The 24939-nt window shown below is 42.1% G+C and overlaps 3 protein-coding genes across 5 annotated transcripts; 1 reads left to right on the forward strand and 2 right to left on the reverse strand.

Moving 5' to 3' along the window:
• Window positions 1-7897, reverse strand: LOC120562321 (glucocorticoid modulatory element-binding protein 1-like). 2 transcript variants are annotated; one of them, XM_039806006.1, is made up of 10 exons: window positions 7446-7897; window positions 6105-6246; window positions 5668-5726; window positions 5373-5491; window positions 5145-5248; window positions 4440-4624; window positions 3902-4051; window positions 1936-2073; window positions 1568-1684; window positions 1-1484 (listed from the first exon to the last, which is right to left on the reverse strand). In XM_039806006.1, exons 2-10 carry the CDS (start codon window positions 6227-6229, stop codon window positions 946-948), a joined length of 1536 nt encoding a protein of 511 aa, XP_039661940.1. In that variant the 5' UTR covers window positions 6230-6246; window positions 7446-7897; the 3' UTR covers window positions 1-945. The 2 variants fall into 2 exon arrangements, with proteins under 2 accessions (XP_039661940.1, XP_039661939.1); XM_039806005.1 differs by having other exon boundaries at window positions 5373-5494.
• Window positions 7898-8123: 226 nt separating this feature from the next.
• On the forward strand, window positions 8124-21570 carry si:dkey-34d22.1 (discoidin, CUB and LCCL domain-containing protein 1). Of its 2 annotated transcripts, none has more exons than XM_039806002.1 (15): window positions 8124-8394; window positions 11350-11571; window positions 12134-12271; window positions 13436-13487; window positions 13577-13649; window positions 13768-13901; window positions 14031-14068; window positions 14364-14555; window positions 14939-15051; window positions 15764-15938; window positions 16071-16166; window positions 16365-16458; window positions 16797-16834; window positions 16920-17030; window positions 19807-21570. In XM_039806002.1, the coding sequence occupies exons 1-15, from the start codon at window positions 8292-8294 to the stop codon at window positions 20247-20249; spliced, it is 2022 nt and encodes a 673-aa protein (XP_039661936.1). In that variant the 5' UTR covers window positions 8124-8291; the 3' UTR covers window positions 20250-21570. The 2 variants fall into 2 exon arrangements, with proteins under 2 accessions (XP_039661936.1, XP_039661937.1); XM_039806003.1 differs by having other exon boundaries at window positions 8125-8394; window positions 16923-17030.
• Window positions 20970-24711, reverse strand: si:ch211-79k12.2 (uncharacterized protein LOC568844 homolog). The gene is made up of 3 exons (XM_039806004.1): window positions 24086-24711; window positions 23620-23905; window positions 20970-23539 (listed from the first exon to the last, which is right to left on the reverse strand). The coding sequence occupies exons 1-3, from the start codon at window positions 24110-24112 to the stop codon at window positions 21993-21995; spliced, it is 1860 nt and encodes a 619-aa protein (XP_039661938.1). The 5' UTR covers window positions 24113-24711; the 3' UTR covers window positions 20970-21992.
• Between the last annotated feature and the right edge of the window lie 228 nt (window positions 24712-24939).

Here is a 24939-nt window from a genome sequence, read left to right on the forward strand (position 1 = left end):
TTAACAGTCACATTACTTTATAAATAGTTCTCACTGTCAAAAATGAAGAAGAATTTATTCTTCAGACAGGGAGTGCCAGGTGCATAGATCTTAGGCAGGTCTTAGGCATTATAACAAGGGCCTAAATACAAGTCTGAGTGAGATATAGTTCACAAAATCCAAATAATCTAAAATTCAACACACAAGTGTAACTCCCAAAATATTCAATTACAAATAGCAGTATAAACAAATATATATATAATATATATAATATTAAAGTATGAGGAAAAATGTGTCACAAACACCTGCAAATTACTTTTAGATGAAGGAAAATGTTATCACCAAAGATCATAAATAGAAACAAATATTATATTTATCTGACTTTAATTTTGAAACACTTACACAGAGTACTGTTCCTAATATACTATATTCAACAGACAAGAGAGATGTCTTTGTTTTAGGGCTGCAACTAACAATTACTTCTTGATCAATTAAAAATGCTGACTATGTATTGCTGATTAATCACTTTAAGTCTATAACATATCTGAAAATAGTAAAAAAAAAAAAGCCCATTGCAAATTCCCAGAGCCCAAAGTGACGGCTTCATATTGCAAAATATTTTGTATTTTTTTTCAACCAACAGTTCAAAACCCAATTTGGGGATTTTTACTTAGATAACGACTTATTCTAATTTAACTAATTATCAAAGTAATTCATTTCTGTCAGTCTACCAATCAATGAATCATTTTAGCTCTATGTTAGAAAAGCATGTCCAAAATGCTCTTCTCAAATGTCTCAATGCAAGAACAAATCTGTGCCTGTAACACCAGTAACCACAGTATACTGTATATATGAGAATACAAGAAAAATAAAAGTACAGTTTGACCAAGTAACGTTGTTTAGTCTTCAGGTCTCAGGCACATTCCCTCACTTAGTCCAGCATCCTTTTGGGATCGTCGTTCTCCCTCACTTACTTTTATGTTTCTTTGAAGCCTTTCTTCCTAAAACAACCTTTTCAATATCATGCAAGCCCTCCGTCTCCTCTACCTCCTCGATTCTAAGGTGATGGTCTTCTTCAAACTTAACAGTCCTCAGTACAGGCTCTTTGTGGATCCCTGAGGTGTCCTCTCCCTCCACGCCCTCCTGTCCCAGCCTGCAAAGCTTGTCCTGGTTCCCTGTCTCACCGAGCTCTTGCTCCCTCTCCAGCAGGGCATTATAGCCATCCCTGTCCATCCTGCCAGCTCTGGCATGGTGGCGCTGGCCAGTGGAGCCAGGGAAAAGGGTGAAGAGCTGAGGGTTGATGGTGAGCTGAGCGTAAGCTGCAGCAGATAAACCGGTAGCAGAGAGAGGCTGGATCACTGGGCTTGTTTTGACGGGAGACAGCAAGTTGTGGGTCCGGCTGTTTGACGGGTTGTGAGGTCGTAGGTGTTTCAAGGGCAGAGTTTTGCAGGAGGTACTTTTATCAGAACCCTGCTTTCTCCGCTCCTCCAACATCTCATCCGGCACTGAGGGAAAACTGCATATTAGTTGATATAATCAACTGAGATATCACTGTATGTACCATGCGTTGCATCAACAGCTTTCTCACCATAAACATTGTTATGGATTTTGTTCTCTTCATCCTGGCTGCGCTTCAGGTCCAGAGCTTGCTTCACTGAGTCTAAAAGGCCAAACATCTTACACAGGGAATTAAGTATGACGGCATCTGACAAAATAAAATCATCAAGAGTCAGCTACAAGGCTTGAACGATTGATACGATTGTCCACATCATTTCTAAACCACTTTTTTTTTCTTCTTTTTTTTAATCAATGTCCATGAATTTCCTTCTCAAACTAGATCTAGCTGCTGGAGCCTTTATTAAAAATCATTGTAAAATTTGATTTACATTTTTTATACTCGACTGAGAGTAATTCATTTCACAGTCCGGTTAGCCAGGTCCCACTGTGGGAACTCACCCGTCTCCTGCAGGTTGGCCTTCTCACTGCGAACCTCCACTCCTTTAAGAGTGGCTAATAATTCAGTCTGGAGACTGGACAGAACCTCGCCCATCAGCCCAGAGTCTGCCACACCCTTCCACAGGCTCAGTACTCCATCTAGAGAAGGTCAATTTGGTGGGACATTATTATGATATGTGGGGAAAACATGACAAAGTGCCTCAGAGAAATAAGAGAAAGTGGCATCATAGAGGTGATTTGAGTATGTGTGAGAACGTATGCATTCCTATGTGAGCTGTAGAGTTCGACAGTAAAAGAGATGGGACACAATAGGAATACAAAAGCAAAGCAAAGCAAATTATATAAGAAATGTGGGATAAATGAGAAGGAGTATGGAGGCAGAGAAATGTCTGGAAGAGAGATTTGAGGAGTAAATGGTTTGAAAGACTGTAATAAACTGAGTAGGGGAAACATAGAAAGATATCAGGGTTGGAAAAACAATGAAAAAAAAGATATAACAAGACAGAGGAAATGGGAGAGGTGTAGCAGAGGATGTTAAATGGGTGATAGAGGTCGAGAGGAAAGAGCAGGAAAATGGGTTAGAAAGAGATGAGTAAGGAGGACAGGAGAGATTGGAGGGAGACTGAAAAATTACTTGGGATCTGTACAAAACGGAGCCAAATAGAAGTTGAGTATATTAGAATGATAAAATGTCAGAGGGGCTTTGATATCTTATCTTGAAAGAAATATGCCCACTCTCACCTTAGCTTAAATTTCTGTCAAGATAAATGCACTATACCCACGGAAAATATTCCAAATCCCATTTACAGCTATCTGAAGCTAAATTCATGTATTTCTTGATGTCGGAACGGTACACTAATGGAAAGAAACACATTTCTGGAGCTAGAGGAGCAAGTCTGTTTCCTGAGAGTTGTCAATTTGTTTTAAGCCTTGTGACCAAGCGATACCGCCATTTGCCATTCACACAAATGATCACTTGAGGCTATTTTACCTACTGTGGTCCAGCTGGAACAATGCCTAATCAGGTCACCTTTAAAAGCCCTTAAATCAAAGATTAGGCCCCTGCAAGAAAAAGCCGCATTTAAAAATGTCAGATGCCGTCAATGGTAATATAAAGGGATGTGACTCTCTGCCTGTTAGCAGTCAGCAACTTTTTAAGGTCAGTCGGCTAGGAATGGCAGAACATCGCACAACTGCAGATTCAGAGGTTTCATTGGCTCCATGTATCAGAGGTGTCAAGCAGCAGTGGCTGCGGGAGGCGAGACACCACGGACAGACAGACTGCAGTTAGCGGGATGTTAAAGTGCACAGTTGTTGTCAATTGTTTTTTCTGCAGATTTTCATTTATTATTCATGCAATGATGAATCCAAGTTTCTTTTCCTCACCAGTTAACATTTTTATCCACCAAGATACAAAGTTGCAAATTAAGGGCCGCCTCTTTTAAAAGGACATGGCTTACGAATGCGTGGCCTCTGGAGGACTAAAGGTCAGTGGGCTGAACCTGTGTCTCCTCCAATAGTACAGTGAGAGGTATCTTATAACCTTTCCAAATTTACCTCCAGGACATTGCCCTTGGTCAGCTGACAAAGTGGTTAATACCAGAAGTAAACGCAACTTCCATGAGTTTACAGTGGAGGTTATAACATGATGTGCCAATACAAAACTGCAGTAAACTACCGGATTACAAAGCTTTTAAACAGAATATGTGGCGTTTCCTATAAAAGTCACAGTGGAGCACTGCAGGTGAGTAGTTTCCTGCTGTGTAGCATATTGTCCAAGTATCACATATTACGTGATGAATGCTAAATAAGGCTGATGTATAAAGAGGGCTCTTATTTTCTTGGTTTTGTCCAAAAAAGGTTAATTGATTCAGCCTTGAAAGTCAATATATTTTTCCTATCAGTCAATTCAAATATCTTCCTCATCCTGTTTAACAAGCACCCGTGTATACTTTTTTACATTTACCAGGTGTGTCAGCTCTCTTTCTCTTCGCAGCATGTCCGTTGGCTGTTGTGTGATTTACTTCCCGGGCTGGACCAGGGCGCCACTCTGCTGTTGCATTGCACTTCTCCTCCAAAGGCTCTTCTACCTCTACTGCATCATGCACAGCCTCTCCTGAATGACCACAAAAAGGGATATACTGTAAATAGAGAGCATCTCATATTTCCATTGAACATGAGTAGGCAGGAGGAAGACTGCAAAGGAAATTCAATTGTTTTTATTATTACTATTGTTATATTTTTTTCTGTGCAGTGCTTTCTCAGTAGGGAAACGGGTTTGTTTATAAAAAGGTATCCGATTGCTTTTAATGTTCAGGTAATTTCCTAATTCCTTATTGTCCTTGAGCTCCAACAGCTTGCGTCAGAAATTCCTTTAAATCATATCCAGATGGCTTCAAAGGTTTTTTTTCTCCATCATTTCAATCATATAATAATACCAACAGCAGCCCAAGCATATGTGGGAGAGAAAAAACATCAAACAGTAAATGCCAACTGAAATCTACCTGTCAGGGGAGGCACCTGTCCTCCAACCAGGTCAAGAGCCAGACATGACGGGCTCAGCTGCACTGAGGTCCCGGGAGGAAGCCGTGTGCTGTTGATCAGCACATCAAATTTAGTGCTGCGGCAGGTGTTGCTGCACACGGTGTCATGCTGGTAGAAATCTATCTGGCCGGAGTCCATCATTTTCCTGCGAGGGGGTGAGGCAGGTTAAAAGAACACTACAGAGTATTCAAGAAAAGTGTGGATTGAGTATGTTGAACAATCTTGATAGCTTTCCAGAGGTTTGTTTGACACAAAGCCCATTGATCTGACCTCTGGAGGAATAAAGATGAAAAGAGCAGATATTGCCTATTGAGTCGGTATATTGCCTCACAGTAACACTGAGAACAAGTGCAAACATGATAAAGGGGTGAGTTTCAGTCAGCAGCTTGCTTGCGAGTTATTTGATCCTGCTATCATAATAACGTTGCTTACTGACTATCTCTGGAATGCGCTGGCAAACCCCAACGCAGACAGACTTGACGCAAGTGCAAATTATATGAATGAGATATGCTGTTGACTTCATTAGACTGAGGTGTTTCAAGTCTGATACTTTAACCCCAATGCAACAAAGTAATTAAAGGGCATGCAGATTTACAGTAAGCATCAGTCAGCAGCTATGAGGAAGAGGACAGACAAACATAGTGTTTTTGTTTTCACAAGTCTACCTGAGCATTACCCCTCCCAGTCTGATGGCCCTTTTCCAGTCCTTCAGAGTGGCTTTCCCTGCCAGATGTACAAACTGCTTGGGACTGATGAGCTGGTCATTGAACTGTAAAAGAAGAAGACAACCCAATGTATGTTTTTTTAAAGTATGCGGAGAAAGGAATGAGACATATATGACGGACAAAATGTAAAGGTAATCATGTCTGGATGAATTAACCGAGTAAACTTACTTTGACACATCTGACGTTGATTCCAGGGCAAACAAACTTCTTAAATAGTAGCACAGCTCTGCTGTCTCCGCAGGTGATGGGGTAGCCATACTCAATCTCCTCTCCTTCTGCTTTACTGTCTTCTAACAATCACACAGTGTGGGATTTTATTATACACTGAACAGCAAAGCAATATGTTTATTAATCAAAGTATAATTAAGTATACTGTATCAACAAAGTGGTTGCTTCATGCACAGCATTCACAGGAATTCCTGTTGTAGTTTAATGTCAGCAGTGAAGGGAAAATGTCACATACCATGATGTGTCTCTATGGCCAAGACTGTAGTGCCAGTGTTAGCAATGTCATCATTTAACCTGCAGAGGGCGACATAATTATCATGTTTAACAGAATAATAATTTAATGCAAAGTGAGAGTGGACTAGTTCTGAATTTTACAGCAAAATATGTGATTAGCTACTGCATATCTACCCTTTTTGAAATGTCAGTGGTTTTCTTTTTCTCCACATAGCTTACTGTTGTATTGTTTGACTTAAGCCTGCATTAAACTGAATATGAACAGCAGTGATGTAAAAGAATGTCATAAGATTTGCTTAGGAGAAAAACTATCATCATGATAAATATATGTCTATACTTTTATACAAATGTATCTATTTGTTTACAATTGCCTCTCTATTGTGTAACACAGTAAATGCAACACATCTACTGGCCCTTTAATGATATAAGCCTTGTTACCCATGCAGGATGGGCTGCAGGTGCAGGATGACTTGAGTCTTATGGTTGTTGCCACTGGACTCCCCTTCCTCCTCCTTCACTGTTATGAGATCCCCTGAAGACACAGCGACCTCAGCACCCGCCATCACCCCTCCCCACAGAGCTGCACGCAGAGAGGGCCGAGCACGCATGTTAACATCCAGATCACACACACATGCACGCAGTGATACTATTTAATGCACACACAAGTCACAGTCTTTTCTGGCATGCAACTGTAACCATACTGGGTTTAAAATTACATAATCCTCACACGGGCAGGACTTGCTTCCTATATTGCTGTTGAGAATGCACATGAATATTATACTAGATGATGCAACAACAGCTTACCGTTTTGACTAAAACCTGGGTTTATAAGGCCAGAATTATAAAAAATAAAATGGGGCAGCAAATATAATAGCCACAGTGGACATAAATGTTTTTAATTTATATAGCGTGCAATTCTCAAATCAAATCTTATCAGCACTGTGTTATCCAACTTTGTTGCATTTAGGCCACTTTTCTTCAAAGTATGGTACCAATAAAAGACCTGTTGAACAAATGTAGCCAAATCTGCAGTATGCTGTTAACAAGTCATATTAGGCAAATCATTAAATCACAGTTATTTCTTTGTGCCTGCTGTCATTGTTGTTCAGTAGCATGGTTACATTCTATACAATTTCTGAAAAGGTTACAGTTAAATTATAAAGTGTAAGGTCTTTAATTACTGGAAATGTAGGTGTTGAGAAATAACAATCTAATTTTGGTCAAATGTATATAGTGTCCACTGAAGTATATGGTCATTAGGAATTAGGGTGAAAAAGAAATGTAAACTCCCTCCTCGGTAAACAGTTACAGAATAATAAACAAACTGTTATTGCATTATTTCTAGTATGATTCTGTCCATCTTTCAGTCCTACACAAGCAGCAGCTGAGGCGTTAGAGAGACACTGGGCGACAATGTCATAGCATAGAGGGAAATGGAGGAGAAATAACCAAACTGTCTGTTAGGTCAATTCCATGGTAAACAACATTTCCATGCAGTGAAAAGCAGACTATAAATTGATCAACATCATGTTACACACTAACTCAAGTAGCCCTTGTTGGATCACATACTCCTACACGGACAGTTGCGTGCCTTTCTCACCCTCCTTCGCCCACTCAAACTGACGTCTGTTGGTGCGGCAGCACGCACACCCCGGCAAACAACGGTGCGACGGCGCGCGCCCCCATCCCACAGAGGGTGCACAACAACCCACCGAGTCTACACTAAAACTCTGAAACACTACATGCTACTTTAAAGCATATTTTCGTAGTTTTACTTACCGTTTTACAGCTGGGGATAGTTCATACTCTTGCTTGTGAGAAAGGCACAAGAGCATGCGCCGTGCTGCTTCGTTACACTTCCTGCACTGAAGGCAGCATTTGCCTGAGAAGCATCTGTCCCGCTGTCACGAGAAGCGGTTAGTTCGCACGCGATGTGTAAATCGGTCAAACTGCTCGTATGTGCAAGCGCACGGATTGGTTTGAGCTACATCTGAGCTCTGAGCCATAGCACCGTGAATGCTGGGAGATTTCAAGCCTCAAAACATGTTTTTTTTTCCCCCAAAAGGAAGTCGTCTAAAATATCTTTTTAATGGACGCTTCCCTCGTAGGTTTTAGACCTAACTGTTTCAGGTCCCACTTGTGTGGCCTTTTCTTTTTGGTTTGTCATGCAATAAACGCTGTTCAATGCTGTTGCGTGTTGTTGTTGTTGTTGTTGCCTGTATTTCACCAGCAGGTGGCAGGCTTTGCACTTAGTGTAAAGTGATGTAGGTGTGTCAAAAGTTACACAGACAATGTAGCCTATTTCAACAGCAAAAATGTTCAAAATGTTGCTTTTACAAGAGAATGTATAGAGAATCGTAGGTTACCCATATTGACTTTTGAATGCAAAATGTCACCTTTTTCATTTCTTTATGAAGTATTAGTATTAGACTTTGTTGGTTTGAATGCTTGGGATTATTTGATTGGCACTCACGGAAAACCAATGAGAGGTCGAGTTTACGTCTCGTGGCCAATAGTAAATATCCAGTACCTTGTAGGCCTACTATACTATAACTTTTCACTGAGGCTAGAAGCTCGAGCCATCGGGGCTTGCACCTTACTTTTTCACGCGGAGCTCTGGAAATCATGCTTGCAAAGTGTAAAAACATCCGGGATCCTGTGAAGTCTCTTATTACCGGTTTCTGGATCACTTTTATCGTCTGTTCCGTAGGTGTTCACGGCCAGGAGGGTAAGAAAAACCTATTTTGTTAACGCTTTTGACAAGATAAAGAATGTGACGAATGAGACTATTTCAAACATCTTGTTAGCTGTTGTAACTAACGTTAACGTGCTGTTACTACTTCTGGTCACGAATAGCTAATAACAAATTAATTGCTAGTTTATTGGAACTTAATGGTAACGTTAGTGGCATAGTTTAAAATCCCTGGCAGAAGTGCGACAAGTACCAATGACCAACAGGCTTTGAAACAACCTTTGCATCCTAACTAAGCTAGCTAGTCATTACTATACAAACGTGCTACTATCGTTACCTCAAATTTACATCAGCAGCTATGCTAGCTAACTGATATCACCATTATAGGCTTGTATTGTGTAATGCACAAGTCCTAACGGTTTTCATATGTTATGATGTCAATTCTACTTTTATGGTATGACCCACAAGAAACTTACATTAGTCACTATACTATGTGCTTAGGTCAGTGGCAAAATACTGTATTTCAAATAGAAGTAGGCGCAAAGGTCGACCATGTGAGGTCATGGTGGCATTCTTTACATACTCTTCCCTGGTGCATGTTTACCTAGTGATCCCAGCAGCTTACCTTTCCCACAGGTTTTTTTTCTTTTTCTGAACAGCAGACAAGTCGATATGCAGTATAAATCACAGTGACCATACATACACACAGACAAATAGAAAAGCAGTTAACTGCCCCATAGAAATATAACATTCAGCCATACCACAAATCTTTTTTGTCTGTCTCTTTAGCATTTTGGTTTCCTCACATCGGAAGATGATTAAGTCCAGGGTCAATTACTTATTCTGAATCACTTTTTGGTTTCTGGCAAGTATATGCAAAGAGCTTTGGTGGGGCCAGGGTATGGGGGAAACATTTTAGCCATGGCGGTGTAATGTTGTGATTGACACACAAGACAGGTTAAGGCAATATAGTGACAGGTAGCACAGGTGAAGATCCTGTCTGCTATTGTGGACCTGTAAAGACCTGCCAGCAAAGCCTCAAGTGGAAAAACAATGTTGCCGGGCTGCTTTTGATTGAGTGTCTGCTATCCTGCCACCCAGGTCGACTTCTGTAATTCGCCTTCTAAATTTTCTAAACTGGTCAGAACAGGCCAAACACATATCCTCTCTGTATGAAACTAGAAACAGACTGTAGGTTAAAGGGTTCAGCGAGCAGGGAGAGATTACCGGCCACCCAGAACTTCCCCAAGCATTGCAGCCTCTGTGGCCTCCCACCGGAAGGTGACAGATCCATGCTCTGTTGCCCACGGTTACAGTATGTCGCTGTGGCATTTCCAGGGAATCCTTTGGGGACTTGAGGAGGGGCAATAACATCCAAAGGTTTATGGTATCAGGAGCTGAAGAGCTGTCGGGAAGTAGGGGAACGGCTGGTGTGATGCAGGATGTGTGTGACACAGGGTGAGTGGAAGGTTATCCTCCTGTTTCCCCTCAACAAATCTCCAGGAGCCTTATAAGGAAGACAAGGACAGGGATGATGCGTAGGCTTACATGGACCCTGGTGCCAAGTTTTGACCATTCTTGGAACACGTCATTACTTGACATTTTTGGGGTAGGTTTTGAGCCTGTCTGCCGCCCCCACAGCACTTATCTCTGTATGACCACTGTAGGAATTGAGTCATTTATTTTCTGTGACCCACGGGGGTGTAAGAGGATCTAAATATTTGTGTTTTCCGTTCCCGTTAAAATGTTAGTCACGGCAACCACAGGTCAGAGGATGTAATGAATCAAGCTTCAAGAAAAACTGTGTTCATAAGGAAAGTAACGCATAAATAAATAAAAAGAACAGACATTTTCAATTTTCTGGCCTTTTCTCTTAAATCAAGTTCATTTTATTTATATAGCGCCAAATCATAACATAAATTTGTCTCATGACAGACAGTTGTGTCCTCTTACTGTTATGATCAGAAGAGCATAAACATGCCCTGGTCTGCTCTGCATGTTCAGAACAGACGTATTACTCATCTGTTCCAAAATGGTGCATTAACAAAGCGCTTAATATTCTGTGTATTTAGTTTGAGAATCAATGACGAAGCTGTCTGCGGTTAGGTGATTTTAGCTTTATTTAAGCTTGGGGCGCTTAGCTTACAACTCTTTGCCTGGCACAGATGCTTTGGAAGTGAAATTTCTATTTATAAAATGCTTTGATAACCATCAGCTGTGTGAGAAATAAATATGTCTTGTTGGTCAGTAATTAGTCGATCAACAGGTGATTAATATGCAAAACTATTGATAATCAGTTAATTGTTAAAAGTCATGCTAATAAGAATGAGAAAACAATGCTAATAATTCACTACGTCCAGCTTGTGAAATGTGAATATTTGCTGGTTTCTTTAGTCTTCTATAACATTCAGCTGAACTACTTTGGGTTTTGAATTGTTGGTCGGACAAAACAAGCAACGTGAATATATGCCAATTTGGGCTCCTAAAAATTGTGCCATAGAAACATTTTTTATTTATTACATTTTTTTAAGATAATTTTTGGGGCATTTCCGCCTTTAATGATAGGAAAGCAATGAAAGGGGGAGAGAGAGGAGGACATGCAGGAACCTCTGCACAGGTGCACATGTGCGCCCGCTCCACCGACTGAGCCATCCTGGCCACGCATAGGGACATTTTAAATAACCAAATGATTGATTGAGAAAATGAGATTAATCCATAATTTAAAAAAATAAGCAGCCCTCGTACACTATAAGAAGTGAGTTACATTAATGATTTAACTTAAAATACTAATAACCTTGATCCTTTGCTACTCAAAAACTGAAAATGGCTTTTTTGTGAAAAAGTGTTTGAAATAAAACATGAAAACATTTTTAAAGACACTATCCCTTAGCAAGTGGTTGGCATCTAATTTTGGAATGAAACTGTCCCTAAACATGTTCTAATGTTGGATTTTCCCATCACAGCCTCCTTATTGTACTTGTGTTATTTCAGGTAATGGCTGTGGACATACATTGCTGGGCACAGAGTCTGGCACATTGGCCTCTCAGAACTACCCAGGCACCTACCCCAGTAACACCTGGTGTAAGTGGAGGCTTCGAGTGCCAGAGGGGCGAACGCTGCGACTGCTGTTTGGGGATTTTGACATTGAGAGCAGTGCAGGCTGCAGGAATGGTTCTCTTGTGATCACAGACAAGAGCGGGATACCCAGTCTGGGTAAGCTTGTTCGCCGCTGATGGATTTTTGATGTCCCATGTCATTACTGATGTTCTCCCAGCCATGATTGTGGAATACACACAGGGCATGCCATTCCTTTGACACATTGACAAAAGAGGCGAACCCAGTTTTGTAACAGACACATGCACGTTCTCCAACCAGGTGTATCAAGTCGTGTCTTGAGGGCATACAAATTTGACAAGACAAGATTCAGGAGAGAGAAATATTTTTTGTTAGGCTGCCATTTGTGTTTATTATCGGATTCCTCAGAACCTTGCACACGATTTTTATGTAGTTTTCTCTGTTGGGGAGGTGTTCATACATGCAGTCTACATGGCTTTGCTCTTTACTATACAGTTGGTGTTATGGGAAACAAACAGGAAAACACTAGTGGACTGACTTAAATCATCTTTATCTGACAAAGGGACTGACACTATTTCACTATTTGAGCATGTAATATGCTGTTTGTGCGTGAGCCTGTATACAGTATGGCATTGGAAACATCAAAGTATTTGTGTTAATGTGCTTTTACAAATGTTGTTGTGGGTCTGCGTGTTCACAGGTCCAGTGTGTGGGAAGCTTGATGCATCCCTGAACAATGTGACATTTAAAAGCAATGAAGTGACAATAACCTTCAGGTCAGGCCCACACCGCTCTGGACGAGGGTTTCTACTGTCCTATACCACAGACCAGTATCCAGGTAAGACGTTTGTAAGTTGTTGATTGCTATTTGTAAAGTACTTACCTGGTTAAAATAAGTATACAAAAGTTGTTTATTACCAACATCTGTGGTTACACGGCTGTTCAGTTATTACTGCGGTAGCTCAGCTTTACAAATGCCTGATATATAGTTTGAATTGATTTTCTCAAATTTGCTCATTTACAAGTTAACACTGGTGTAATTTTAACACCAATGTCTGTGTGAATATTTGTCCTTGTGCATTGTGCGTTGATGTGTGTGTGTGTGTGTGTGTGTGTGTGTGTGTGTGTGTGTGTGTGTGTGTGTGTGTGTGTGCTGTGAGTCCATGAGTCACTTCTTATTGGCATTCATCCTCCATCGCTATCTTTGCTCTGGCGTCTTTGCTTGGAAAGCAAGTATCCGACTCTCTTCTTAGGCTCAATGGAGTGAGGCCCTCAGGCTCAGTCTGTCGCTTTAAGTGGCTGGATTTCTTTTTCCCTCCCCCTCCTCTTCATCAGCGTGTTAACCACTGCAAGCCCACTACCATTGTGTGTTTGTTGCAACCCAGATGGCTGTTGATCTAGCGGTTATAAAGTCCAAGTATTTTAACTCCCTCTACCAACGCAACAGCAGATTGTAACATGTACACAGAAATGTCTAAATGTTTCGTACCAATTCGTACCAATTCAAATGAGACAATGGTTAAAGTTCTTCCTGTGTATCATTTAAATAACCAATGTGGACTTGTTTGGTCTGAATGCTAGTCTATACTTAGAGATAATTCCCTTTTGTCTGGATGAAGTAATCTGTACTGTACAATATGTATCATAGTTTCCTGTTTTTTACTGGAGTTGTTTATGAAATCCGTCAGTGTCTGGAGCTAAGCCCGTGTTCAGACATACAAGCCAGTGTCTGTTAATTGTGATCACACGAGGACCATCCACTGTACTCGTGAACTGTGACAGTAACAAAGGGCTTACTCACATCAACAGCGATGAGCGCTCATCCCCTAATATAGCACACGTAGAGCATGCTTTACCCTCTCACACAGAATCTGTTTGTGTGTGGTTGAGTATTATGTAAGCCTGAGTTACTGGGTCCCACACCAATACATATTTAGGAAAGTTTGAATTAGTCCTCAAGAGTGTTGATTTAATTACATCTCTGTCTGTTTTGCTGTTGCAGATCTCATTTCTTGTTTACAACGAGGATCTCATTCTAGCTCGCAGCTTTTGAGGTAAGTGGTTGACATCCACATTTCCCATAATAGATTCTGTTTTAGTTGAGGAGTGAGTGTTTCTCATGGAGTCTTCTGCTGTTTCTCAGTGTGTACTGCCCTGCTGGGTGTAAGAATATCACAGGGGATGTTTGGGGAAACTCTGAACAGGGTTACAGAGATGTAAGTAATCCACATTACATTTCAAGCTGTATTAGGCTCTTTTTTTTTTAACTTAAAAGCACAAGTTATTAATTGCCTTCATGTCTGAAAGGGCTCCATGTGTCCCTCTCTGCTATAGACCTCAGTCCTGTGCAAGTCTGCAGTCCATGCTGGAGCTGCATCTGATAGTCTGGGAGGCCGTGTCACTGTGAACCGTGGGAGAAGTCTTACACTCTATGAATCCACCTTTGCCAATGGAATCCTTTCAAAAATGTGTGTCTGCTTTTCTTGAACTCAAAATAAGAGATCACATTATGTCATAGTGGCTGAGTTCAAAATGAGATTATATTTAATGTATCTACGTAGATGCACTGACCTTTTTAACTCTCCTTATTTTGACAGGGGATCATTATCAGAAAAGAAGCTGCTCTTCAGCCAAGGTATGAGCAAGACATGACATTTATCACTACATGTTGTAAGCACAGCACACCCAGTGTTTTTGCATGTTTTAACCCATTTACTACAAGTAAGACCTTATTTACATTCCCGACGTCCGTTGCTCAAGACATTTCTTCGACCCCCTTCTGTACATCCATAAACTTCTGTTACTTTCACTATGGTATAACAGGCTCTGCAGTAAAGTATACATGCTTTGTAGTAAAGTGGCTAATGTTGCTGTATATAAAAACACTCTGGGTTACATAATGAACCACTTTCCTCTGGTCCCCTAAACAGAATGCAACAACATCCTGAGTGTTTCTGGTTTAAATGCCTCATCTTTCCGGGATGAAAACAGTCAAGAGTACACAATGTTCTGGTCCTCCAGAAACATGGATTCTAGCCATGAGTTCCTACCCTGGGCAGCAGACGGTAATGATCCAAATCCGTGGGTGGAGCTGGGGCTGAGTGATAGAAGCAATATCACAGGTAACCATTTTCAAATTAGAGTGTGTGTGTGTGTGTGTGTGTGTGTGTGTGTGTGTGTGTGTGTGTGTGTGTGTGTGTGTGTGTGTGTGTGTGTGTGTGTGTGTGTGTGTGTGTGTAAAATATGCTTATTTAAAAGCATTTTAATATACTATAATACGTAAAGCTGTTTAAAGGATAACTCTGATAGATACTATTGTCTACAAATATGCAAAATTAAAATACCCAAACCAACAATGAATTTATGCCACTGAATAGTATTTTGAATTTTCAAAAGTCATCAGACTTTGTGTAAAATAGTTTTTACCAAGAGATTGTATCTTAATGTCCACAGTGTGTTACTGTATTATGGTGAACTAAAAAAATGTTGCACTCTGTTTTTTCAGGAATAATAACAACGGTATCAAACGAGTACTACATAGAATCCTACAGTCTTTTTTTCAGCAAGGACAGAAAGGCTTGGAAGCTGTACAAAGGTGCTCTCAGCAAAGAAAAAAAGGTAGGCCTTTGTACCATGCTCACTGATGTTCACTTGGTGGTACTCTCATGTGGCAACTGAGTCTAAACTAGGGCTTTGCAATTAATCAAATTTGTAATTGGGATTAGGATTTTGGCTCCTAAAGATCACAAAAACAGAGTAATCGAGCAAAACGATCATTTTGCACATTGCGTTTTACAAGTAAGCTCTTATTTTGTCTTGTGTTCTGAATGAGAAGAAAAAGTTCAAACGGGAAAAGTATTAAGGGAAATTTCACAGTTCAAGATGTTTTCACTGTTGATTTGTTTAACTGTTGTACTGTTTTTTAAATTCAATAATTGCTACATCTTTCCAAAAGTCAATGAGTAATCCTGTTAAATAATCGTGAATTCAATATTGTCCAAAATAATCGGGATGAGGATTTTTTTTTTTCATAATCAAGCAGACCTAGTCTATACTTCCTGGTGGCAAAATTACAAATTCCACTATGGCCACGCCAAGACCCGCCCTACGAAGCAGCTCGATTGGTCGGGTTAGGCATTTCACCTCGAGTGGTTAGGATAGCCGATTGGTCAGGGGATAAGACCTGAACAAATAGGGTTACGTTACCTTGCGTTCTCATGGATGCCTAGCCAATAAATGCTATTGAAGGGCGGGTCTTGGCGTGGCCATAGTGGGATTCGTAATATCGCGTCCTGGTGTCCCTCTGTAACTTGGTTGTCATGGTTCCCAGGTGTTTCAGGCCTATACGGATGGCCACCTCAGGGTTCTCAACAGCTTTTTCCCTCCGGTGGTGGCTCGGTTTGTCCGGCTACAGCCACTCAGCTGGCATGGCCGAGCGTTAGCTCAGGTACAAGTCCTGGGCTGTCCTGTTGCCAAGGTAACACCAAGGTCCCGCTCAGCTGCTGGTGGGTGATCTCACTACTACTACTACTTCTACTTATCAAGAATCAACGTATCTCTGTTTACATGATCTGTCTAGCAGTGTGTTCATGTCTGTACTCCTGATATTATGATGCCCTGTCCTACCGGTCCAACAGAATCTCCATCCATCAATGTTAACATGGACACACCACGGCCCAGCCCCACTCCTCCTTCCACCACAGAGGGCCCAGTGTTAGTGGATACCAGACAGAGTGTGTACTTGCATAGCTTTGTCATTTCATGTGTGTACAATGGGAATTAATGCCAGTCTATTTCAGGAAGAATACATGTCAGATCAGTAAAAACATTATTATATATTCACACTTAACGGTGTGTACATTGCAATAAACTGCATTCCTGCCTCACCCTTATACAACTGTTTACTTACTCAGACGCTTATGTTCCTGTAGGCTCCAGTCAGCCAGTAATAGTGGCAGTGGGAGTGGTCCTGGGGCTGATAACGTGCGGCAGTTGTTTGTTGGCTGGAGTCTGGTGGAAGAGAAGGTACTGTATTTTAATACTGTTGACCTTTTCAGAATGTATTTATTTTCAAGTACAGTTTGCACACACTCTGATTTGAATGGATTTATAACACATGGAGTACTGTCACTGTACATTAAAAGCTTTTATTTTATTCATGCCTAAGTACTTTTGGTGACTGGCAAAGATACTGAGGTTGATGATTATTTTTATTATTGGTTCATCAGTATTTTTTTCAATTAATTGTCATTTTTAAAATAGTTGTTCCTGAAAAATGACTGAAACAACTAATCAGTTATTTAGATTTATTGACTAATCTAGTATGTACATCATTCTTTGCGTTCATCTCCTTCTCCATGTAGGAAAAAAGATTCACAAATGAAGTACTCCTTAACCACAAGTAAGTCAAGTGCTCTTTAAACATTTTCCACTATTTTTTAATCTTCTGTTAAAAAGCCTCTAACTGAGTGGGTTTGTGTGTCAAGCAGGTAGTCAGAGTTTCCAGGCAAAGAGTCTCTCCTGCCCACAATCAGAGCTCATCTCTTACCCTCTGGAGCGAAATGTCCATGATGCTCTACCTAGCCCTCCTCTTAATGGTGAGAATTCATAGAAACATGGCTTACTTTTTCAACAGAAAACACTGCTGTGCCTCAGTATTACCACTGTTATTATCAGCGTCTGCCTTTTTGCTAGTCCATTGCCAATTCAGAGTTTACTGGTGCTCTCAAGTCGTGAGCTCTGCCTTCCCTCCTCCATCTTTCCTGCTCTAACAGCCTGTGGCTTCAGTGGTCAGTTTGAGGAGCTCACGCCAGGCCTGACAGGCAAACAGCTCTCTCCACGGGCTGTCCATTCTTTCCCCTGGCTCAGCCCATCGCCCAGACGCAGTATAAACATTCCTTTCTTTGGTCCACGGAGCCTCTCTGAAAGAGACCCTTTAATTGGAGCTCGATAAAGAGCGCTCAGCCCCCCACCACCACCACCACCAGTTCCCCCCTTTTCCTCCCCCAGCGAGGGGGCCCTTCCCTGAGTGGTCCAGTGATAAACAGGACAGAGGGTCAAAGCTAAGACAATCATAGCCCTCACTATAGCCTGTCTAATTAAAATAGCTCTGGCTCGGAGGCTCCCTGTGGGCTCTTGTGTAAGGTCTAGGCCTCCCACACCACAGCCTCTTCTGCTTGGGGAGAGTAGGGTCTGGTCGGATCCGAGGGCAGCGCTGTCAGCCCCCGTCCCTGTGATTAAAGGAGACATTGTTGGTGGCCAAGCATCCAACGCAGGGACTCTACATTGGTCTAATATGAGACTGCTATTAAAGTGATGGTTCGGAGTAATTTACCCTAGGGTCCTTTGCACCATGACCTCGAGCCAAACACCCCCCTAGAAGCTTTTTCACCTGGGTCTAACACTGGGCGAGTTAGCGTAGAGTAGCGTTAGCCGCTGAATAGCTTAGCGCGGGGCTAATGGACCCACGTTTGTATCTCTTAAATGACCCCACTAATAATGCCCGAAATGATACCAAAGGTCTACACTAGTACAAATAGGTTATGCTCTCATAAAACGATGGATTGGAAAGTTTGTAAGTACACCAGAAGTTTATGAACACTTGCCTGCTCTCTTTTGCTCTCTGTTGCTGCTGTTGCTGCTGCTGCTACCTGCAGTTAGACGAGTGCTTAGGGCTGTCTATAAATTACTACATCGAAAAGAGATAACAAAAATATGTATTAATTTAATGATTAAATAAGGTAATGTCTCCAAACTTACCTCAATTATTACTTGTCTCCTGCTAGTTATATTACAGCACTTACTTTAAAAAATAAGTTAAATTAATAAATATTTTTGTTGCATCTTTTTTCGGTGATGTAATTTGTAGATGTCCCTAACCACTCGTCTTACAGCAGCAGCAACAACAGCAGAGAGCAGAAGCCAGCAGGCAAGTGTTATTTACATAAACTTCTGGTGTACTTACAAACTTTCCAATCCATCGTTTTATGAGAGCATAACCTATATATACTAGTGTAGACCTTTGGTATCATTTCGGGCATTATTAGTGGGGTCATTTAAGAGATACAAACGTGGGTCCATTAGCCCCGCGCTAAGCTATTCAGCGGCTAACGCTACTCTACGCTAACTCGCCCAATGTTAGACCCAGGTGAAAAAAGCTTCTGGGGGGGTGTTTGGCTCGAGGTCATGGTGCAAAGGACCCTAGGGTGAATTACTCCGAACCATCACTTTAAGTAGAACAGAAGCATGTCTCAGAAACTGAAGATGCAAATAAGCAATTGATCCTAAAAGTTTCCCATTAGTGAAAGGATGCTGCTATGTGGTACACAGTTGATTCTTTTATACCCATTTAATAACATTTTGTACACCACAGTATAGAGAAGTATTAGTGGGGATGCACCAATAAGTTTTAAAGCTCATAAAATGCCTGATGTTTCTTTCCCTTATTGGCTGATCCTAACCCTATCTTATGCATTTGTAGGAGTCTTAAAGATATAGAACTCAAAAGGGATAATCTTGTCTGGCATGGCTGTTTGAAGTGTGCATTATAGGTTCATTCTTGACCTTAGAAAGGCCTGTACTCTGGAAAAATGTTCAAGCCCAAGGTTCACTTACTTAGCTATTCCGAGGCTTGGGAATAGCTAAATAAGTGAACCTTGAGTTCAGAATAGAAAAGTATGTTTAAAGGTACTTTAAGGTAAGCAAATGGTTTTGAAGATTATACTTAAATCCTGGTTCATTTGACAGTTATATGAAACTTTTATTTACACACTAAGAATAAGGTATTTTCACAGGAGTGCTTGCATGATAAAACACTCGATTGCAACCAAGAGTTAAAAATAGCGACCACTACAAGATACAGTAAATGATAACAAAGACATCAGTGAAAATGCATTCAGCTGATTCAGTGATTGAGGCAAACATTTGCTGTCTTGGAGACAGTTATATGGCTGCAGCTAGTAGCTTAGCCTAGCACAAAGACTGGAAACAAGGGGAAACAGCTAGCATGGCTTTGGTCAACGGTAACAAAAGCCAAACCTACCAGCACCTCCAAAGCTCTCCAATTAACACATTATTTCTCGTCTGTTCAATCCGAAGAACCAGAATAATAAAAGACACTATTCACCACGGGGGTTATGCACCAGACTATTTCTTGCTTGGGACAAGTAACTTCCTGGAGTCTCCGCTGGTTGTCTAGCAACTGCTCAGAGCTGACAGTGCCTACAGAAGTGACAGTACCACCGGCTATGCTGAAACTGATAAGGTTTTTGATTGGGATGGGGATCAGTGAAAATCCCAATGTTTGTTGCATCTCAGATGAATAGAAAAACAATCTCATACTGTTTTTTTTTTTCAATGTATTTGTCCTTTCAGACTATGCAGAGCCTGCTGTTGCAACTATTGGACCGAAGGTTGGGTCAACATTCAGACCCTCCTCAGATGAGGGCTACACCACCCCCTTCGCCTTCAACCATTATGACACTCCTGGCAACCTGCCGGAGTATGCCGAGCCTCTTCCCCCAGAGCCTGAGTACGCCACGCCATTCAGTGAGCAGCCCTCCGAGTCCAACCTACCGACTTTGACAGGGATCAGTCACAGCAATACACATGGACCCCCTGTACCAGCACCTACCGCTGGTACCAGGACGCCATCCAGCCACGCTGAGTATGACTGTCCCTCGCACAGGATGCTTTCCAATGGCTACTGCACTCCTGCACTACATGTCAATGGCCCCCGGCCGGTCACCGTGGTCTATGCTGAGCCCAAGTCATCGGACTCTTTACTACAGAAGCACACATATGAGGAGCCTTTGTGAACATAGACAAGCTCAGACACAGAGAAAGAAAAATAGACTCCTGAGCTAAAATGTGTGTTGAACCAGAGGACCACTTGTGTGTGTGTGTGTGTGGGGGGGTGGTCTCAAGTGGACAAAAAGCTGGACAGTGTTGTCCATACTAGAGAACTAATGCTGACAGAGCTGAACTTCCATTGAGTGATGCACCCAAAGTTGAGAAGTCACTTTGGATCACGGCGCATACATGAGGGTATACACAACTCATTGTGCACAATAATCCGAGAGCCATATGGACACAAATGTTTCCTTCCAGGAAGTATGTAGTTGTACAGCGGAAGTATCCTGTGATGCACAAAGTGAATACAGGTTCAGTCGTGTCTCAGATGAAATGTTTAATCACAAGCTGCACTTTGAGAAAACACATACAGCAATGTATGCTTCATTGTATTTAACAGATTAATGCAAAAAAAAAAAAAAATTAAAAAAAAAGTGGATTGAATATGTTACTTGTCCTCACAAAACATTGTATTCACAATGTATAATTTCAACATGTTTTGTTTAAAAAAACATTTAAGAAGCACTATACAGTAAATGGTACACTGTAACTAAGTGGTCGAGATTGTTGCTATAACTATGTGTAACCACTAGGTGGCTCTCGAGCTTTAAACAGTATTGGATTGTGTGATTATTTGTCTGCTGGTTCTCACTCCTCAGATAATTGTCATACATACATAGTAAAAGTTTTTTTTTTATTTTTTAAATAAATGCTTGGAGTGTAATATAACAGAGAAAGGCACAACAGGCGAAGTGGTGTCGTGATTATGATGGGAGGACTTTCATCTACACTGCTGAAAGCCCCGGTCATTGAACATACCGCGATGCATGTTCTCGAACAAGACACAAAACCTTAACATTAAAACTATTCCATTACGTGGCCTTGTTATTTGTTAGGCTTTAGCTACTGTACAACAACTTAAATCTACTCTGTATTCCATAATTTGACTTAATTGCCAATGCCTTGGAAAGGCCAATGGAAAATACAAGTTAAAATGAAATCACTAAAGAACTTAACATAAATCAACTAATATGACTGCTTTTTTTCCACACGTAGAGGAAAAGAAGATAGAAAATTGTACTTTTTTCCTATTACAAGGCATTTATATAATAAGGGTCAGGTGACAGTGGTAGTTCTCCATTATGTCAAAAAATGTTACCAAAAGACCCTCGAAAATGTCATTTCATTTCTAGAACTGCTTTCACAAGCTTTGTGGTGTCACATTTAGTGATGAATTCGCTCACTGCTGAATAAGGCACAATAAAACGACTGTATTACCAAACCATACTTTAGGAGTTGGCCTGGTGTGTGATTGCAGCAGCAAGGTGTTTAAGATTATTTTAAAACCGACTTGAAGCCTGTAGCAGTGATGGACCTGCACAAACAGGCAGCAGGATACCTCATTAATAGAAAAATGTCAATCAATCCTAACTTCTATCAAATCATAAATAAAAAAAAAAAACAGTTATGAAAACTGACATGATTGAGCTTCTGAATATAATACACAGAATCCCTCCTTATAAAACATGTTATTGTAATTTAAGTCTACTGTATATAATAGCTTGAAAAGTTGAGTGCTATATCAAATTGAAAAGACCAATACCGAACTACACAATATATTACACACATTATTTCAACACTGGTTTTTAAACACAATTTGCTCTGGCGTTTTGATGGTCATCCTGTTGGAATGTACCAACGACATGAATTCACGCCGCGCTGTTATCGCGGACCCCCTTGTTTGTCCCTGACTCTTTCCTCTGCCCATCCTCCTCCTCCTCCTCCTCCTCCTCTCTTCCCTCATAGGAGTAGTGCATCAGAGTCTGATGTCTGTTCCGGGACGGGGCATCCTTAAAACGCAGGCCACAGTCTTCACATGCATACAGAAGCCCCTCTCTGCTGCTGCCTGGGTTTGCTCCCTCTGACTGAGATTTGTGATGAGCAGCGGTCGACACCGAACCCTCTCTGGAATTTGGAGCTGTGTGCAAATTACTCTCTGGACTGTTAGTTGTATTTAGCCCCACGCTGGCTTGAGGATAAGTCCTGGGACGCCCAGGTGGATAACCACGGCCTGCTGGTCCCCGATACGCATCCCCAGCTCCAGCTTCTCCAGCGTGATCAGGGGTAATCCCGTGGACTGTGCGGTAGTGGAAGCGGATCCCGGAGCGGTTGGAAAAGCCTTTCTCGCAGAAGCTGCAGATGAAGGGTCTCTCCCCTGTGTGGATGCGCATATGGATCTTAAGAGCCCCTGACTGGGTGAAGCATTTGCCACACTGGCTACAGCAGTAGGGCTTCTCTCCTGTGTGGGTCCTCTGATGGGCCCGGACCCCTGCCAGGTGGGGAAACCCCCTGCCGCAAAATCGACAGGAATATGGCCTTTCACCTGTGTGTATCCGCCTGTGGATCTTCAGAGCCCCCGACTGGCTAAAACTCTTCCCGCAGTCGGAGCACGTGTAGGGCCGGGCACCGGTGTGCACGTTGAGGTGGATGCGGAGATTGCTGTGCGAGTTAAAGGCCCTGCCGCACTCTGTGCAGAGGAAGCCGGGTGGTTTGTGAGCGTGCTCAGAGCGCTGGTGCTGCAGCAACTGGGACGGTCTGGAAAAAGAGGCAGAGCAGTGCATACAGGGATGGAGCGACAGCATGGTCGGAGCTGCCCTGCCGCTGTCCTCTTGTTGCTGAGGGGGTGTCTGTCTGTGCTGGTGGTGGCAGACCTGGGTACAGGTAGGAAAGGAGCGCTGGCAAGGCAGGCAGGGAAAAGGGCCAGAGAGCTGTGGAGCGTGAGAGCGGGCGAGCTGAGGGCAGGGTAAACAAGACGTTATGGGACAGTGGTGGTGACGAAAATGATGGGCGTGAGAAAACGGGGAGTCTGGGCCTTCCTGGTGGCTCAGTATCTGGGTGCAGGTTTGTAGGCTGCGATGGCAACACAAGCAGGGAAACATGGAGAGGTGGGACAAAGAGCCCGAGGACGCTCTGGAAGCGGGAGTCTGGTCTTGTTTCTGAGGCCCTCGGTCTGCAGGCTCCCTCTGCGGTCGGCTGGACGCCCTGGTCTCTAGCTCAGACGTGGTGCTGCTCGGCTCATTGGTGTCCGGTAAGCACATGCTGAGACTCATCGGAGCGGTACTGCTGAGGTCTTTGGGGTGGCACACTGCATCCGAGCGTGGGGGCGAGGACAAAGATTGTCTGGGTTTTAAAGTCTCAAAGGAAGCTGGACAAGTGGAGTAAGGGCAGCCAGGGCAGGTGCAGGCATTATGCACATCTAGGCAGAAAATAAAAATATGAATTACAATGAAATTAACGCAACGAAATGACTGAGACATCCTTATTTTGAGCTCTTACCGTCTCTCCTGTCTCTGACCTCTCCCTTCCTCTGCGATGCCCCAGGCTGGACCCGTCGGCCCGCCTCGGCCTCAGGCTTGTCCCGGGCAGGTCGAGGTTCAAGTGAAGCACCTTTGAACCGCAGAGCCTCACCACCACCAGCAGCACCAGCCATAGTTATAGCTGGTGGTGGTGGTGGCATACCCCATGCTGCGTTCAGCACATCTGGCTGATCCTTTAAGGCGTTTCCAGATGTGAGAAGGTCACCAATGAACTGATGCATCTCCATCCAGGAGCACTGAGCACGCTGCAGGAAGTACAGGGCATAGTTACACGGTCTGAATACATTTGGTGTATGAATAACCAAAAGTCCAGGTTACTTGACAATGAGTTACACGCTTCATTACGTTAGCTAAGAACATTGGTTCCTCTTGTAATAATAAAAACAACAACAACAACAACAACAACAACGGGGTCGCCTACTTACATTGTCGCCACACTTCTCTTTGTCCATGTATAAACAAACGCTGGTGCTGTCGCCAGATCGACGGCTTTAAACCAACGACTTCAGTATCTGGACTCTGGGGTTCCCAAACAATGCAAAACAGCAACACATGCACGTTCTTTATTACTGTATTATTATTATTATAATATCTCTACTGTAGGCTACTCCCGTTAAAACCATCTCGTCACCGAACATTGTATTTCCGGGTTCTTTAATCATGTGACGCGTTGGATTTTTCTTTTCTACAGTTTAAAAACGTAATGTTCACTTGACAAACATATGAGACGAAACACCAAAATAAGCATTACAACAAATACTAAAAAACGTAAAGTAGGCTACAATTATTTAAATAACAGACAGCATATTGTTCTAAACCTGTTGATAAAATACAAAATAAATTCTAAGTATTCCAGACAGATACGATAAAAGGGTATAACGAAATGGTTTAGAGAGGACGGATATGTAAGAGCTGGATAGGGTGCCACGTCTTAATATTTAAACTTTCCTTGAGCCGAGAAAAGCGATTTTAAAACGTGTGACGTCACCTCAATGTACAGTCTTGCCGTGCGTTCAGGGACATCGGAAAAACATTTTTCCGAGTGAAAACGTCACCATTCACGTAACGTGCTGTGGGAATCAGAGGTGGGAAACTGACGTTTGATGGAAACGACTTTGGTTCACTGAACATATTTCAATGATAATAAACTGTTTATTGTGGACAAATGCCTCTGCCAAGAAACATACACAGACATATGTTTAAAATGATTCATAAATAGGCATATGTATAAAAAAACAACACATTATCCGTGTCTTTTCCCGTTCGTTGTCCTGCAGAT

This window comes from Perca fluviatilis, chromosome 7 (genome assembly GCF_010015445.1).
Source record: "Perca fluviatilis chromosome 7, GENO_Pfluv_1.0, whole genome shotgun sequence".
NCBI lineage: Eukaryota > Metazoa > Chordata > Actinopteri > Perciformes > Percidae > Perca > Perca fluviatilis.